General features: G+C 43.6%; 1 protein-coding gene across 3 annotated transcripts; it reads left to right on the top strand.

Annotated features, from left to right (window-relative positions):
* Positions 1-3,482: 3,482 nt before the first annotated feature.
* Positions 3,483-14,162, top strand: creb1b (cAMP responsive element binding protein 1b). 3 transcript variants are annotated; one of them, XM_056433333.1, is made up of 8 exons: positions 3,483-3,703; positions 6,703-6,870; positions 6,997-7,143; positions 7,263-7,363; positions 7,686-7,825; positions 10,015-10,200; positions 10,334-10,487; positions 11,230-14,162. In XM_056433333.1, exons 2-8 carry the CDS (start codon positions 6,736-6,738, stop codon positions 11,372-11,374), a joined length of 1,008 nt encoding a protein of 335 aa, XP_056289308.1. In that variant the 5' UTR covers positions 3,483-3,703; positions 6,703-6,735; the 3' UTR covers positions 11,375-14,162. The 3 variants fall into 3 exon arrangements, with proteins under 3 accessions (XP_056289308.1, XP_056289323.1, XP_056289316.1); XM_056433348.1 differs by having other exon boundaries at positions 3,486-3,703; positions 6,703-6,837; XM_056433341.1 differs by lacking the exon at positions 3,483-3,703 and adding an exon at positions 4,389-4,727.
* The last annotated feature ends 456 nt before the right edge of the window (positions 14,163-14,618 follow it).

The raw sequence follows: 14,618 nt of genomic DNA, 5'->3' as shown, positions 1-14,618 counted from the left end.
TCACACAGGCACACACACACACACAGACTCACTCAAACACACACACACAATTGAATTGAACACACAGACTCACTCAGACACACACACACACACACAGACTCACTCAAACACACACACACGACTCACTCAGACACACACACACACACACAGACTCACACACACACACACACACAGACTCACACAGACACACACACACAGACTCACTCAGACACACACACACTCACACGCACACACACACAGACACACACACACACACACTCACACACACACACACACACACAGACTCACACAGACACACACACACACATTTAGTCGAGCTCAAGTAGAAAAGACGCCTTCTGCCTGCTTTTCTCTCTCCGACTCTGTACCAAGCAGCCAAGTCTCAGTCAACCATCTGGAGGTAAAAACACCATTCTTCCCACACACACACACACACACACACACTCTCTCTCTCTCTCTCTGTGTGTGTTTATGATAATAGACCAAATGCCTCTATTGATTCTTTCTCTTTCTGTGTCTGCATGTAGAAAATGTCTCTGTGCGCTTGTTCTTTGGCCAAAATAAATCCACTTCTCCGTCTTTAGAAGTCATTCACTCTCTGTTATTGAGCGGCGGAGCAATCTCTTCATCAAGATGATTTCCTTTGCTTTGTCATTACAAACATCTGAAGTGACAGAGATGAAACGGTCAAAGCTGCCGAGCTTCACTCGATAGTCGCGGAGCGGACGATGTCGTGAAGAAGATCCTCCGTCCAGAAAACACGGCGAGCGCATGAAACCTCCAGGGTGATGCTTCCTGTACGAGTTACACACGCCGCTCGAGGAACCGCTGCTGTCAGCAAATAGTGTTAGTTCTGCAACTCACTCCTCCTCTCTACCTCCATCTGCCTGATGGATCGTGGAGGTCTGGATCGTGGAATATGCCTACTACCAACTATTCATCCACTCTGTGGTATTCATTGATTGTGTTTTAACTCTGTAATGATTCCTTCTGGTCACATGACATCTATTGTTCTGTCCATCCTGGAGAGGGATCCTCCTCTGTTCTCTCCTGAAGGGTTCTTCCCTCTTTTCCCGTGAAGGGTTGTTTGGGAGTTGTTCCTGATCCGATGTGAGGTCAAAGGTCAGGGATGTCTATGTGTACAGATTGTAAAGCACTCTGAGACTAATTTGTACTTTATGAGAATGGGCTTTACAAAATAAACTGAATTGAATTGAATTCACACCAGATCAGGTATTCTGCTCTGTTCTTCTACGTTCTGTTGTCCCTGACCCCTCAAAGTATCTTAAAGTACCTGCACTTTGCCCAAATCCTGCTCCAGCAACAGTACCGGAGGGCGGCGGCGGCGGAAAAAAAGTTCACATATCAGGTTTTTTTTTTATTTCTTGCCTTTTCGTACATTTTTATGTATTTCGCTGATATTAATTCATATATACGTATTGAAACATGTCACTCGAGCAGCGGCATTAAAGATGCTCGAGTGCCTCGTTGTTGAATGTGAACTAAAAATCAGCCATGTTGAAACCCCAAATGGGACATGCCTCATACCCCATCTGGTAAAATATTCCTCCTCTCCTCTTTGGGGCAACATTGGTTTCTCCCCCCCCCCCCCCTCCTCTCTCTCCCCTCCCTCCACACCTTCACCTCCTCCACCCTCCACCACATTTTTTTGTGTGTGTCACTGGCTGCAAATTCACGGCTGTTCATTACCGGGCAGGGTCAATTCCCCAAACAATGTGTTCGGTGTCACAATAAAAAGGGTGTTCTTTACGGCGCGGCGCAGTGAAATGCTATTAAACAGATAAAACACCGGCAACGAGCATCAGGAGGATTATAAAAGGAATTGCCTTGATAAACTCTGCGTATATCTGCTCCACGACACGCCAGCAGCTCTCTCTCTCTCTCCTCTCTGTCGCTGGGGAGGAGGAGGAGGAGGGGGAGGGGAGGCGGGTTTGAAGAGCACATGGCTGGCCGGGGAGGAGGTGGGGGTTTACACGGCACTGCGGCGCCGCCATCTGGGGAGATAGGAGAAAGAAAAGAGAGAGAGAGAGAGAGAAAAACAGGCTCCCTCTATATGCGTTCTGAGGCTTGAAAGGAAAAGATGGAGAGAGAAAAAAAACATCAAATTAAATTAAATGAATTCAAATGGGACGTTTTGTTGCTGCTCCTGGAGGCTTCTGCGTCTTCAGAATCAGAACCTGTTATTGCCAAGTTTTCACAGACAAGGAATGTGTCATTGGACGGTCACGTTCAACACAATAATTAAATATAAAATAAAGTGTTTATGGGAATTAATCGATTTGTCAGGAGTATAAACTCGTGGGAGGTGTCAGGCGGAGTCCCCACATCACAGCAGTGTGTCACACCTGAACGTGTTTCCATAAGACGTGGCATCGGGTGTGTATTCATCATCCTGTGGTGGAGTCTTGTCCCAGTGGTTTCATAAACCATATCCCATCCTGAGACAGGAGGATTGGCTATATCGCATGTAAACAAAAATAAAACCTGGGTTGGAGACGTTCACCTGGTCCAATGAAGCTCAATCTCACAATGATGCAGGTGTGATGAGACATGTGCTCCAGTTTACTCATCTTATTCAAATGGTCTCCTGCCTCCATCTGCTGGTGGACGACAAATATTCATCTCAGCAGACATCTTGCATGAAGAGCACGTGAGTTCTCTCTCTCTCTCTCTCTCTCTCTCTCTCTCTGTCGAGCACCGCGCTGCAGCCAGACGGTGGCGCGGTGGAGCAGCGGAGAGTCCGACGTGTGTATACTTTGCGTAAACTCTCGCTGGTTTAGTACCAAGTTGCCCTTATTATTATAAGTGACCAGTGCACACCAAATCACAAAACATGTAGAGTATATATATATATATATATAAATAAATAAATGTATATATAAACATATTTATATATATATATTTATATATATTAATATTATATATGTGTATATTAACTGAATTCACTGTTTTTGTCCAACGGTGAAAGAAGTACTCTGACTTTTAACTTGAGTAAAAGACCAATACCACGGTGTACATGTACTCGTTCAGATTCCATTAGTAAAACAAAAGTACACAAAGTAAATCTACTCCAAGCTACAGTAATACATCATAAGTACTTGTTTTATACTCTAAATAACTAGTATTATTAATAAAAGGTCAAATGTAAAATATTTGCCTCCAAAATGTGTAAAAGTAGAAAGTAGAATAAAAGTGTAAAGTACCTCAGGACTGTAGAACTTAAGTACAGTACTTGAGAAAATGTATTTAGTGCATAACCCTCCCTGAAATCGTCTTTAATTATCTGTAGCTTAGTAAGCTAAACATAAGTACAACTAATCATCTCAAACTAAAGTATTAGATACTACCTTTTGAAGTGCCAGTTAATAACATGCCTTTATGTCCATCAAGTTGTTCTCGTTACATAATCACTAAGCCTGTAAAATGTCATTTTGCCGAACGCTCCGCGAGGCGGGAGGGTGTCGTTAAATTCCGCTCCTCTTCGGCATTTTCCGCCATATTCCGTCGCAGCGTCGGGCATTTCCGGCCGGCATTGCCGTCGGTTTTCTCGTCCTTCTCCAATCTCCGTGTTGTTGTTCCCGGTGACGCGGCGGAGGTGTAGCCTGACGCGGGCTCTTACGTGTCGGCCAGAATAAAAGTGGAGCTCCGGAGGCCCGGGAGTGACGAAGGGGAGTTCGTATCGGTAAGGACGGAGCGGTGTCCGGGGCTCAGGGAGAGAGACGGCACGAAGCCGCGGGAAAGCGGCGGTCTGCTTACTGTTCGGCCCGAAGGAAACAAAGAGATCATGGCGCCGCGGTGTGTTTGTAGCAGGATGGAGGGAGGGGGAGGCTGCGGCGGTTTGGGGAGAAACGGAGCAAACTGAGCGGCTTTTAGTCGCGAAGCAGCCGGCAGGGAGTTCGTGTGTTCAGGCGGCAGAAACTGCGAAGCGACTTTGGCGGGAGGGGGTTCAGTTTTTTTCTTTTCTTCATTTTTTAAAGATACGCTCCTGTCAAATTATGCTTTGACAGACTTGTGCGCATATGTTTCGCGCCGTTTTCCAGTTGAACGGCGCATCGAACCCCAACGGCAGCGAAGTGTTTGTGTATTTCTGCCACTTGCTCGATTAAATCCGATGTTTTTTTCGGATCTCCGCTTCCACGCCGCTCACCCGGTCGATGGGCCACCTCGTCCGGGTTCACCATTCATTCCGGCTCGGTAGAAACCGGGCCGGTGTTAAAGGCCGTCGCGTTTGGCCACACGTTGGTAAAAAAAAACACAAACTCAAAAAAAGCCTGCACATTTTTAATATGTATTTTTTCCAACACGCTTGTATTTTTTTTTTTTTTTTTTTTTTTTTAAATAAATACAAATTCCCTAAGTTGTAACTAGTTTCCATGTCTCCCGGGATATGTGACCGGTGCGCGCGTCGGAGAGGGGGGCGTGGCCGCGGCCATGTGGCTCCGCTGTCACACGAGTGATGTTTTGAAAAGCAGAGGGAGAAAAGTGTGAAGCCAATCATGCGGCGAGAGGGAAGCGACGCGCCGCGTGAGATCACAGAGCAGCGCGGCCCCCGATCTGTGGCCCCGGAAGCTCCTGATGGAGTGATGGAGTGGAGATACATTTGTTGAATGGTGTGTGTGGGGGAGGGGGTAGTTTCTACTAGTGTAGACACCCAGACGTTACTATCGGTGGAGAGTACATTTACTCGAGTACTGCACAATGTTGAGGTAATTTTGAGTATTTACTTTATTTTTATTTTTTACATGGTTTATATATTTGTCATTTTACAACACAGGGGTTGCACACTGGAATCGAAGCTGTGGTGCCTAAACACACACATACACATACTTGCACAATATCTATACAAATATTCTATTAGGTATTCAATCAGCAACCGTGTAAAAATAAATGTATTTAAACTTCTACACTACGACATATTTGGGGCAAATACTGTATTGTACTTTTCATTCCACTGCATTTATTTGATTTTAATATAACGCCTGTTCTGCATAATGTGTACTTCGTTGTTCAATATTTTGAACCAAGAATGACTACTAGCACTACTTAACACAGTGTTACTACAATGGTGTTGCTACCTTTGTTTAAGTATAAAGTGTAAACTTCTTCCAACACTGATTTATTAAAATATAATTCAAGATAAAATCAGTCAACCAGTTTCCCTTCCATTGCATTTGTTATTTAAATGAATTAAAATATACATTTTATTATCTTTATAATGAGAATAGGAAAATGACCTTTTTCCCCAAAAAGCCTGACCATGCTGCAATCAGGAAAAAGTGTCATTTTAGTCGTGATGCATTCAATGTACCCCTGGGGCAGTGGAAAAGATCACCGCTTCTGGTTGGCCAATGAAGAAGCATCTTTCACACTGTGGATAAAAATAATATTTTACATTTTTTTATCCCGCTGGCTTCCTTTGTTCAACTGTATGACATTTAGAAAATGTTCCGGTACACGAAGATGTTTCTTCATGAAACTCATCTCAATTGTACAATCGTCTTTTTTGGAGACTTTTGCCTCGAGTGAAACCCCGTCACCACGAGGAATAAACATATTCAGGGTTCGTACGGTCATGGAAAACCCGGAAAAGTCCTGGAATTTAAAAATGCTAATTTACAGCCCTGGAAAAGTCATGGAAAAAACTTTAATCACAAAAGTTTTGAAAAAGTCCTGGAAATTTGTTATCACATGTTCATTTTCGCCGAGTTCGAAATAATGAATATGCTTTAGAAAGAAAGACGCTAAAAAAATAATAAAAAAATCCCGTTGCAAGTGAATGCACCGTAACTGGGAAGTTTGCTGGTCATTTGTTTAATTTAATGTATACTGTATGCTTTGGAATTAACATTGTTTAAATACTAAAATGTCACTTTTTTATGTATAAACCGAGATTTCAGTTTGGTCGTGGAAATTTGGTTTAAAGTCCTGGAAATCCACTGGTCAGAATGTGTAAGAACCCTGAATATGATAAGAACTCCACACATGCATCCTGACACAGAACGCACCGTGAACTGGAATGCCGAAACGATTCAGACCAACGTGTAGCAACTGGAACGCCTCGCTTCATTTTCGACGCCCCAGGCTTTCTCGGCTTGTCTTCCTCATATTTTCCCCACAGTGCATATAAATACCTTTTAAGATAAATGTGACGCTACAAACAACAGCAGAGAAATTACTTTAGAGCAGAATCAACAAAAACATGAAAACTATGAGATTCATAAATTTAGATTATGTCATGCTTAGCGCCGTTTTAAACATCCATTACTTTAACTTTTATTTCATAGCACTGTACTGGACTTTATAAATATATATATATTTATTTGTGTATATATATTTATTTGTGTATATTTATATATATATAGAGCCCATTTATTATTATTTTAAAACATAATTTAATACCAAATCACTCTTAATCTCACAACTAATTTCTGACCAGCGCTCCGTCTCATAATCCATCCAGATTACCAAATTCTGAAAGGAAATTACATTTTAAATTTATACTAAATCCATCTCACATACCCGCTGGTTTCCCATTCTGCCTCCTGTGATGATTCTAACGTACCATCTGTTAACAGTGTTGCATAGTAACAGGACACTTTTTTTTTTTTTTTACTGACACACACAGATCTTCTGGGAATTTTCTTGCAATTTGTTTTAAATATACTTTTTTTTTTTAAACAGCCTCTCCTCACATCTTCATCCTGAGCTCAGCCGATGAAGATGGAGTCCGTGGAGGTTCAGCAGGCGGTGGAGATTGCTGTGACGGAGGCTGAGACCCAGCACATCACCCAGGCGCAGATCGCGACTCTGGCGCAGGTAACGGGAGACGCGGACGCCGTCTGGGGATTGGCAAGTGCAGCTGGTTTAGCCCCAAAAAATACAAAATTCACAGTAAAATGCTAAATATAACCCAATTTTGACATTGGAGAGCTCACATGGCAGACGGAAGGAATCACGTCGCCTCTGAATTTTCAGGTAACCATGACAACGGGGAACACCTCGGCCACGGGTCCCACGGTGACGCTGGTCCAGCTTCCCAACGGACAGACGGTTCAGGTCCACGGCGTGATCCAGGTGGCACAACCGTCTGTTATCCAGTCCCCGCAGATCCAGACTATGCAGGTAAAACACGCACACACACACACACACACACACACACACACACTCACACACACACTCACTCATGTTTCAGCCACCGGGTGGAGAACATGACGTCTAGAGGGTTTGTTGCTTTGTTCCAGATCTCCGCCATCGCAGAGAGTGAGGATTCACAGGAGTCCGTCGACAGTGTCACCGACTGTCAGAAACGCAGAGAGATTCTGTCGCGGCGCCCCTCATACAGGTAGTGTGTGTGTGTGTGTGTGAGAAAAACTTTCAGGAGACCGACAAAAACTATTAAAATACCTAAAAACTAAATCTTTAATGCTCATTGGACCACAATAAACACTTTATTTTGTTATTTACACTTTTTTTTTTTAAAGGCAACTAGCTGTATCTGTGAATAATTTAATATAATGAATAAAACACATGATACAAAACTCATTTTTAATCAGTTTTTGCCCTTTTTCTTCGTGGTCAAAACCTTTATTGTTTATTGTGACGAAACAATTCATACAGTTAATGCCGTGGGTAACTCCTGTTGTCGTTTCCTCCCCCACCAACAGGAAAATCCTGAACGACCTTTCATCCGACGCACCGGCCGTCCCTCGCATCGAGGAGGAGGAGGACGCCGTCGCCGCCACGCATTCCATCACCACCGTCACCATGCCAACGCCCATCTACCAGACCAGCAGCGGCCAATACAGTAGGTCTACAAACGTTGCAGGTCGTGCCACAATTATGGGGAGCGTTAGGATTTATCGATTCTATTCCTTATTTTTTATATTAAAAAAGAATATATAATTAATATTATAATTGACATTAATATTACCGTCATTATTTAAATGAATAATAATAATCCAACATAATAAATTCAGAACAGGAGTGTAAGTCCTTTGTATACATACCTGCAAACTTGTCGCTTTTTCGGCAAAAATTCGCCGTTTTTAAATCAAAATATGTCGTCCACGTGAATCGTGTCGATCCGAAGAGTTGCAGAGACGTAATGACCACGAGTAGAGGACCGGATCTCAGGAGACACTGTTGCAGTCAAACGGGGGGGGAAATGTGCCGATATCGGCAACATCACGAGGCTACCGATTCAAAATCATAATACAAACATATACACTAGAGATGCACCGATCAGGTTTTTTGGTGCCGATCACTGAAATCAGTATCTGCCGATCCGATAATACCGATCACCGATCACGGTGTCGATTGAAGCATTCTATTCATTGTGTAGCATTATTGCCGAGGACTATAAGGAAATACATATATAAAGCACCTCAAACATTAAAGAAATCACCGATTTCTTTAAACATTTAGGACTTTTAATTTGAAAAATCTCTTAATTGCGACAGTAAATATGTTTGATTGCCAGGCTAGGGGAAGTCAGGGACGTCCTGAACACATCTGCATCAGTCGTTGCTTGAGACTGAGGAAAAACTTCTTTACCTAGTCAAATTCCTTGTTTGTGCAAACTTACTTGGCCAATAAAACTGATTCTGATATATATATATATATATAGAGATATATATATATTATATCAATCAATCAAACTTGTATTACAGACTCAAGGTCCAGCTAGTGCAAAACATTAAAATATAATAAAATACATACAAAACTACAAGTAAAAAATAAACAAAGAACTGCACATGCTTTATAAATAGACAGCTGTACCAGTGTCTCCACAGCTGGGACTGGTATCGTGTAGTGCTGCATTTTATATTTGATAAAAACATGATGATCTCATGTTCTGAGTCATCAACCCGGCAGATAAACTTGTACCGTATTTTCCGCACTATAGGGCGCACTGGATTATAAGGCGCACTGTCAATGAATGGTCTATTTTCGATCTTTTTTCATATATAAAGCGCACCGGACTATAAGGCGCATTAAGCGGAAAAAAAACAGTCAGATAAGTCAGTCGATCAAACTTTATTAAACTCGTTCACAATAATTCTCAACATTATTCAAACGTTAATGAGCGTATTCACAATAACTACCAACCTTATTCAGTTGTATTTTGGGATCCTTTTACACACACTGTAATATTATGGTGAAGCACAGTATTGTAACGGACTGAGGGAAATGTTATGTCCGGATGTAACTGAACGTCTCACGAGCTGGTAGCTGTGAGGCGTGTCTGTGATTGGACAGCGAGTGATGTTGTTGTTGTGTGTTGTTGTGTTCCGCGGGTTCGGAGCGGAGCTATGACCCGGAGCAGACGTGAAGCTGGTTTTGAGGTTTCACGGCGGTTTGTTGTCGTTTTGGCGAGGCTACGCCAACAGTAGCTTGTTCTATGTTCCTTGAATAAACACCCTATAAGCCATCTACGTCTCGTAGCGTTCCTGACCCAGGGTCGCTACAGTATGTATTACTCATGACGCTCCTGGCTACGGTAGCCGTAATGCTGCAAGCGGTGCGGCTTTGTAGTTTACCAAAGTCGTACTAAAACATTTTGACTTAGCGCCGTGAGCGCCTTGTACCACACAAAATCGCTTAGAGGTCAGTAAGCAAAACCAGAATGAATCCATATATACGGCGCTTCGGATTATAAGGCGCACTGTCGTTTTTTGAGAAAATTAAAGGCTTTTAAGTGCGCCCTATAGTGCAAAAAATACGGTACATCAAATTTCTTAAAACCGCGTTAAATGTGTTGACAGCCACAAACATCTCACTGGCACGAGTCCACCTCGGTCTCTTCGACAATACCCTCACGGCGTCATTGTAGGCCACTTGTAGCCTTGCTTTTTTGTAGTTCGACCACAAGCTTTAAACAGAGATATCTTCACTTATATATTAGAAGTGTGTAAGTAGTTAATTGTTCACTAACTTTGTTGCCACAACTACTTCATAAGCTTGTCTCTCTCTCATCCTTTTATCCCCTCTCAGTTGCCATCACACAGGGAGGAGCCATCCAGCTGGCCAACAACTGCACAGACGGCGTGCAGGGCATCCAGACCCTCACCATGAGCAACGCCGCGGCGGGCGCCCAGCCCGGGACCACCATCCTCCAGTACGCGCAGACCAGCGACGGCCAGCAGATCCTCGTTCCAAGCAACCAGGTGGTGGTCCAAGGTGAGCGCGGCGTGTCAAAGGGGCTGTGTGACCTCTGGCGTTTTGACCTTTGTTTTTACGATGCATGCCATCAGGAGATCTGGGTGTTTTTTTCTTCTGCAAACCGTTCTCTAAAAATGCGACACCTTCTCAGCCGCCTCCGGTGACGTCCAGGCCTACCAGATCCGAGCGGCCCCCGCCAGCACCATCGCCCCGGGGTTGGTCATGGCCTCATCCCCCGCCCTGCCCGTCCAGGGCGCCACAGAGCAGGTCACCCGCAAACGGGAAACCCGCCTCATGAAGAACAGGTATGAAATCCCCCCCCTCCAGGTAGTAGGTGATAGATCTAATGAAAACTAGAATGGGCACTCGGTAGAGCGCATACCTTCACATATCACAAGATTGGACATTGAATTATGAACATCTTGGCATTAGTTGCATGCCAATTGGATAGAAATTGACCGTGCTATGGTAGAAAGAAGATTTTGACCTTTTCATGAACTTGACCTTTGACCCGATCGATCCAAAAATTTAATCAAATGGTCCCTGGATAATAACCAATCCCACTAAATTTCATGCGATTCGGTTTAATACTTTTTGAGTTATGCGAGTAACACGCATACAAATAAATAAATAAACTAGAACGGGCACTCGGTAGAGCGCATACCTTCACATATCATTAGATTGGGCATTGAATTAGGAACATGTTGGCATTAGTTGCATGCCAATTGGATAAAAATTGACCGTGCTATGGTAGAAAGAAGATTTTGACCTTTTCATGAACTTGACCTTTGACCCGATCGATCCCAAAATCTAATCAGATGGTCCCCGGATAATAACCAATCATCCCACCAAATTTCATGCGATTCGGTTTCATACTTTTTTGAGTTATGCGAGGAACACGCATACAAATAAATAAATAAATATCAAAACATAACCTTCCGCATCTTCAATGCGAAGGTAACCAGAGCGCAGGATGACGGTAGCAATATAATTCTGCCCCTCAACATGAATAAGAAAGACATGTCTTTTTGCTCGCCCTTCCTGCAGAGAGGCAGCGCGCGAGTGCCGCAGAAAGAAGAAGGAGTACGTGAAGTGTCTGGAGAACCGAGTGGCCGTCCTGGAGAACCAGAACAAGACCCTGATTGAAGAACTGAAAGCCCTCAAAGACCTTTACTGCCATAAATCCGAGTAGTCGGCGAGCCCCGGAGCGCCGGTCCGGGCCGAGTGGCGTTTTCGCTCCTCTTCAAAGACTGCCCGGCCTTCCACTTTGCACACGGCTGGCTCGATCCAGTCCCACTTCGACTACCTTCTCCTCCGCAGACGTTCGACGACGATCCATCTCAAAGTCACACGCACGCTTTTTCCGATATCGACACACCGGAAAAGGAACGCCGCGCTCTTCCCCCCGGCCGCCGGAGAGAGACTCCGCCGGATGAGTCCAACGGGGTCAAGTACCATCCTTAAAAATCGCTTTCTGTCGTCCTATGCCAGTCGCTTTCTTGCTCTTATTTAACGGCCTCCGTGGACCGTATGAAAGCAATAACCCCTGACAAATCGCCCGTGGAGCATCGCCCGTGTTGCCGTGGTTACCCCGCAGCGCCCGATGCACTTCAGCCGTCCCGACACGATAGATTTACGAATGAGTCTTTTCACCGCTCGAGACCCAGCTTGTAAAAACAACAACAACACAGATTATGAAAACCATTGTGCACGATGAAAGTGTAGGTTTCAGGATGTCGTAATTATGACTCAATCGAATCCACGTCGACTCTTCATGGCAACACGGCCCCCGTGTAGCGGGCTGCACAATGAATTGGACACTAACAAGAATAAACTAGAACGGGCACTCGGTAGAGTGCATACCTTCGCATATCACAAGATTGGGCATTGGATTATGAACATTTTGGCATTAGTTGCATGCCAATTCGATACAAATTGACGGTAAAAATAAGATTTTGACCTTTTCATGACCTTGACGTTTGACCCGATTGATCCCAAAATCGAATCAAATGGTCCCCGGATAATAACCAATCATCCCACCAAATTTCATGCGATTCGGTTAAATACTTTTTGACTTATGCGAATAACACGCATACAAATAAATACACGGCGATCAAAACATTACCTTCCGCATTTTCAATGCGAAGGTAAAAATGACGCTTTTACAACTTGGGGTTCCACGTGGATAGTTTTAGGAGCGTTAAACTCGCTGGCTGCAGGGAGGCAGCGCGGCGACTCACTAATCTGAACGTCCAAGTTATTACGCAACCCGGATGCTTCGACTGACGGCACTCACATCGGTTTTGCGCAAAGCGCAATTTTAACGATGAATATAACGCGTGTACGAATACAGACCCACGGCGATATGACGAGACTCGTAAAAAAAATGGAGCGTCCAAAAAGATAATAATAACCAGGTCAACGCCGGAGCCCTGAATGTTCGGTAACTACGGTGAGCGGCGGTACGACGTGGATCGCGGCGTGCGTTATCTTTTTTTTAACGTGACGCAGATTCTCTGCGACGTCTACGGGAGGTTTCGGCTACGAATCGGTTCACGCCGACGATCCGTGTCGTGTTTCGTAGGGCCGTGTGCGCGTGGGTTTTTATTCCCCCCCCCGAGAAGATCCGTGTAGGTTTTTGTCCGTTTTTATTTTTTTATATAACTACATAGACTGTGTAGACCTCGTGTATTTTCGTTTATTCGGTATGGAGCATGTTCTTACGGCTTGTATACGGACCCGACTTTTGCGTGTTCGTTAACATGCACCGATGTATCGTGGAAGACGATGTAATCATGTGACCCACCGGGCCGACCACCGTCGCGGCGGCTACGCGTGAGAGAAAAGGCGTTTGCTGCGGCCGCGAGGAGAGAGCGGGGTCCAACGACATCGCCGGGGAGTTTGAAAGCTGCGCAGGACATCCGGTGGTTTCAGACTCGTCCACACACGCATGTTTTGAACTGGAAATGTGCTTTTTAATCTCCGCAAGACCGACTCCATTGAGAACTGTGTTTTTGTTTTAATATCTACCAGTTCAAAAAATGAAAGCACAACTCCTGCTGTTTATTTTTAAAAGACACTCTGCATTTCTTTTACTGTAAAGTTCCACTCGGTTTTCATTCACAACACAAGGTATAAGTTGGGAGGAGGGAGGGTGGGGTGGGGGGGGCAACGGGCTCCTTAGTTTTGTTTCTTTTACATAACAAAGATCATCAGTTGGCAGAAGCTCTCTGTCAGTTTTATTTTTCTAGTTCACAACATGTTGATATTGTACAGTATATGTATTTGTTGTGGTTGGAGGACTCAAAGGTTTGAATCAGCTGAAGAAACCACAGCAGCCCCGTCGGGAGGATTTTAACGACGCGTCACGAGACTCGGCACCGTGCCGTTACGAGACCCCCGGTGCCAGAAGACTTTTGTACGTGTTTTCTGGCACGACTAAAAATAAGAATTTCCACCTATTGCAATTCACACATCTAGTGCTGGTGCTGAAAACAACAGTCATAATCATATTTGTATTTGTTGTTTTTGATTACACTTTTCCTTTCCAACTAAACCAAAAGTGTTTTCATGTCTGCCAGAACGGTTTCTACCCACGGGCCTCACTTGTGCATGAAACTGATTGATATCCATGTGTGTAAAAGTATATATATATATATATACAGAGACTTTTTAGAACAGTGATAATGTTTTTTCTAACTTTTAATGTCATCAGTTTCTATATTGCCACTTTTACAAGTTATAAAATTTAAAAAAACGCCATGTATTGTATAGTATCTTGTAGACGAGGTCACCAGATGATGCGTCGTGTAGAGTTCGTTTCAACGTTGTCGCAGTATAAAACTATACCAGCCCGTTAATGGAAAGTGCTGTTACTCTGACATTACATCCCTCTTTTGTAAACACTTGCTACGTCGCAATAAACTTCTCTTGAAGATTGCTATGTATTGTGAATTAATTAAACAATCACGAAAAACATTGATGGACCATGATGGGGTCATTTGTTCACATTAAAAGACAATTGAGTTACAATACTCTGTTAAATGTTGAAGAGAAAGAAAACAGAAGTAAAATACTCATCATGCAGACGTGATTACAAAAAGTGCATAAATATATTGCGTATGCAGCATTTTAATGTTGCAGCCAGTCCTGGTGGAGCTAATTTAAACGATATTAATTTGTGATTTGGGAAATTAAATATGTAGAAATGCATCATTTTGTTTTAAGTGATATGTTTTACCTGTAAAATATATCAGCAAGTAACTATACCAGTCAAATGAATGCATACTGTTGAATAAGTAATATTAGGCTCAGAAAATATGTGATTGGAAGCTGATTGGTGTAATCGATTAGAGGACGGGTTCCGTGACGATACCAAAATAGTAGCGGCGAAAGACACAGTTCATCCGTTTAAATCGTCTTTAACAGACAGCTCT

The sequence above is a fragment of the Pseudoliparis swirei genome, chromosome 2 (assembly GCF_029220125.1).
Source record: "Pseudoliparis swirei isolate HS2019 ecotype Mariana Trench chromosome 2, NWPU_hadal_v1, whole genome shotgun sequence".
In the NCBI taxonomy this organism is placed as follows: domain Eukaryota; kingdom Metazoa; phylum Chordata; class Actinopteri; order Perciformes; family Liparidae; genus Pseudoliparis; species Pseudoliparis swirei.
The sequence above is the reverse complement of the archived record's forward strand: the minus strand, read 5'-3'. Positions and strand labels throughout refer to the sequence as shown.

Coding starts and splice junctions, on each gene's coding strand:
- creb1b (XM_056433333.1), top strand. CDS start 6,736: ATGAAGATGGAGTCCGTGGAGGTTCAGCAGGCGGTGGAGATTGCTGTG. Junction 6,871..6,996: donor CGGACGCCGTCTGGGGATTG/GCAAGTGCAGCT, acceptor CTGAATTTTCAG/GTAACCATGACAACGGGGAA. Junction 10,488..11,229: donor ACCCGCCTCATGAAGAACAG/GTATGAAATCCC, acceptor CCCTTCCTGCAG/AGAGGCAGCGCGCGAGTGCC.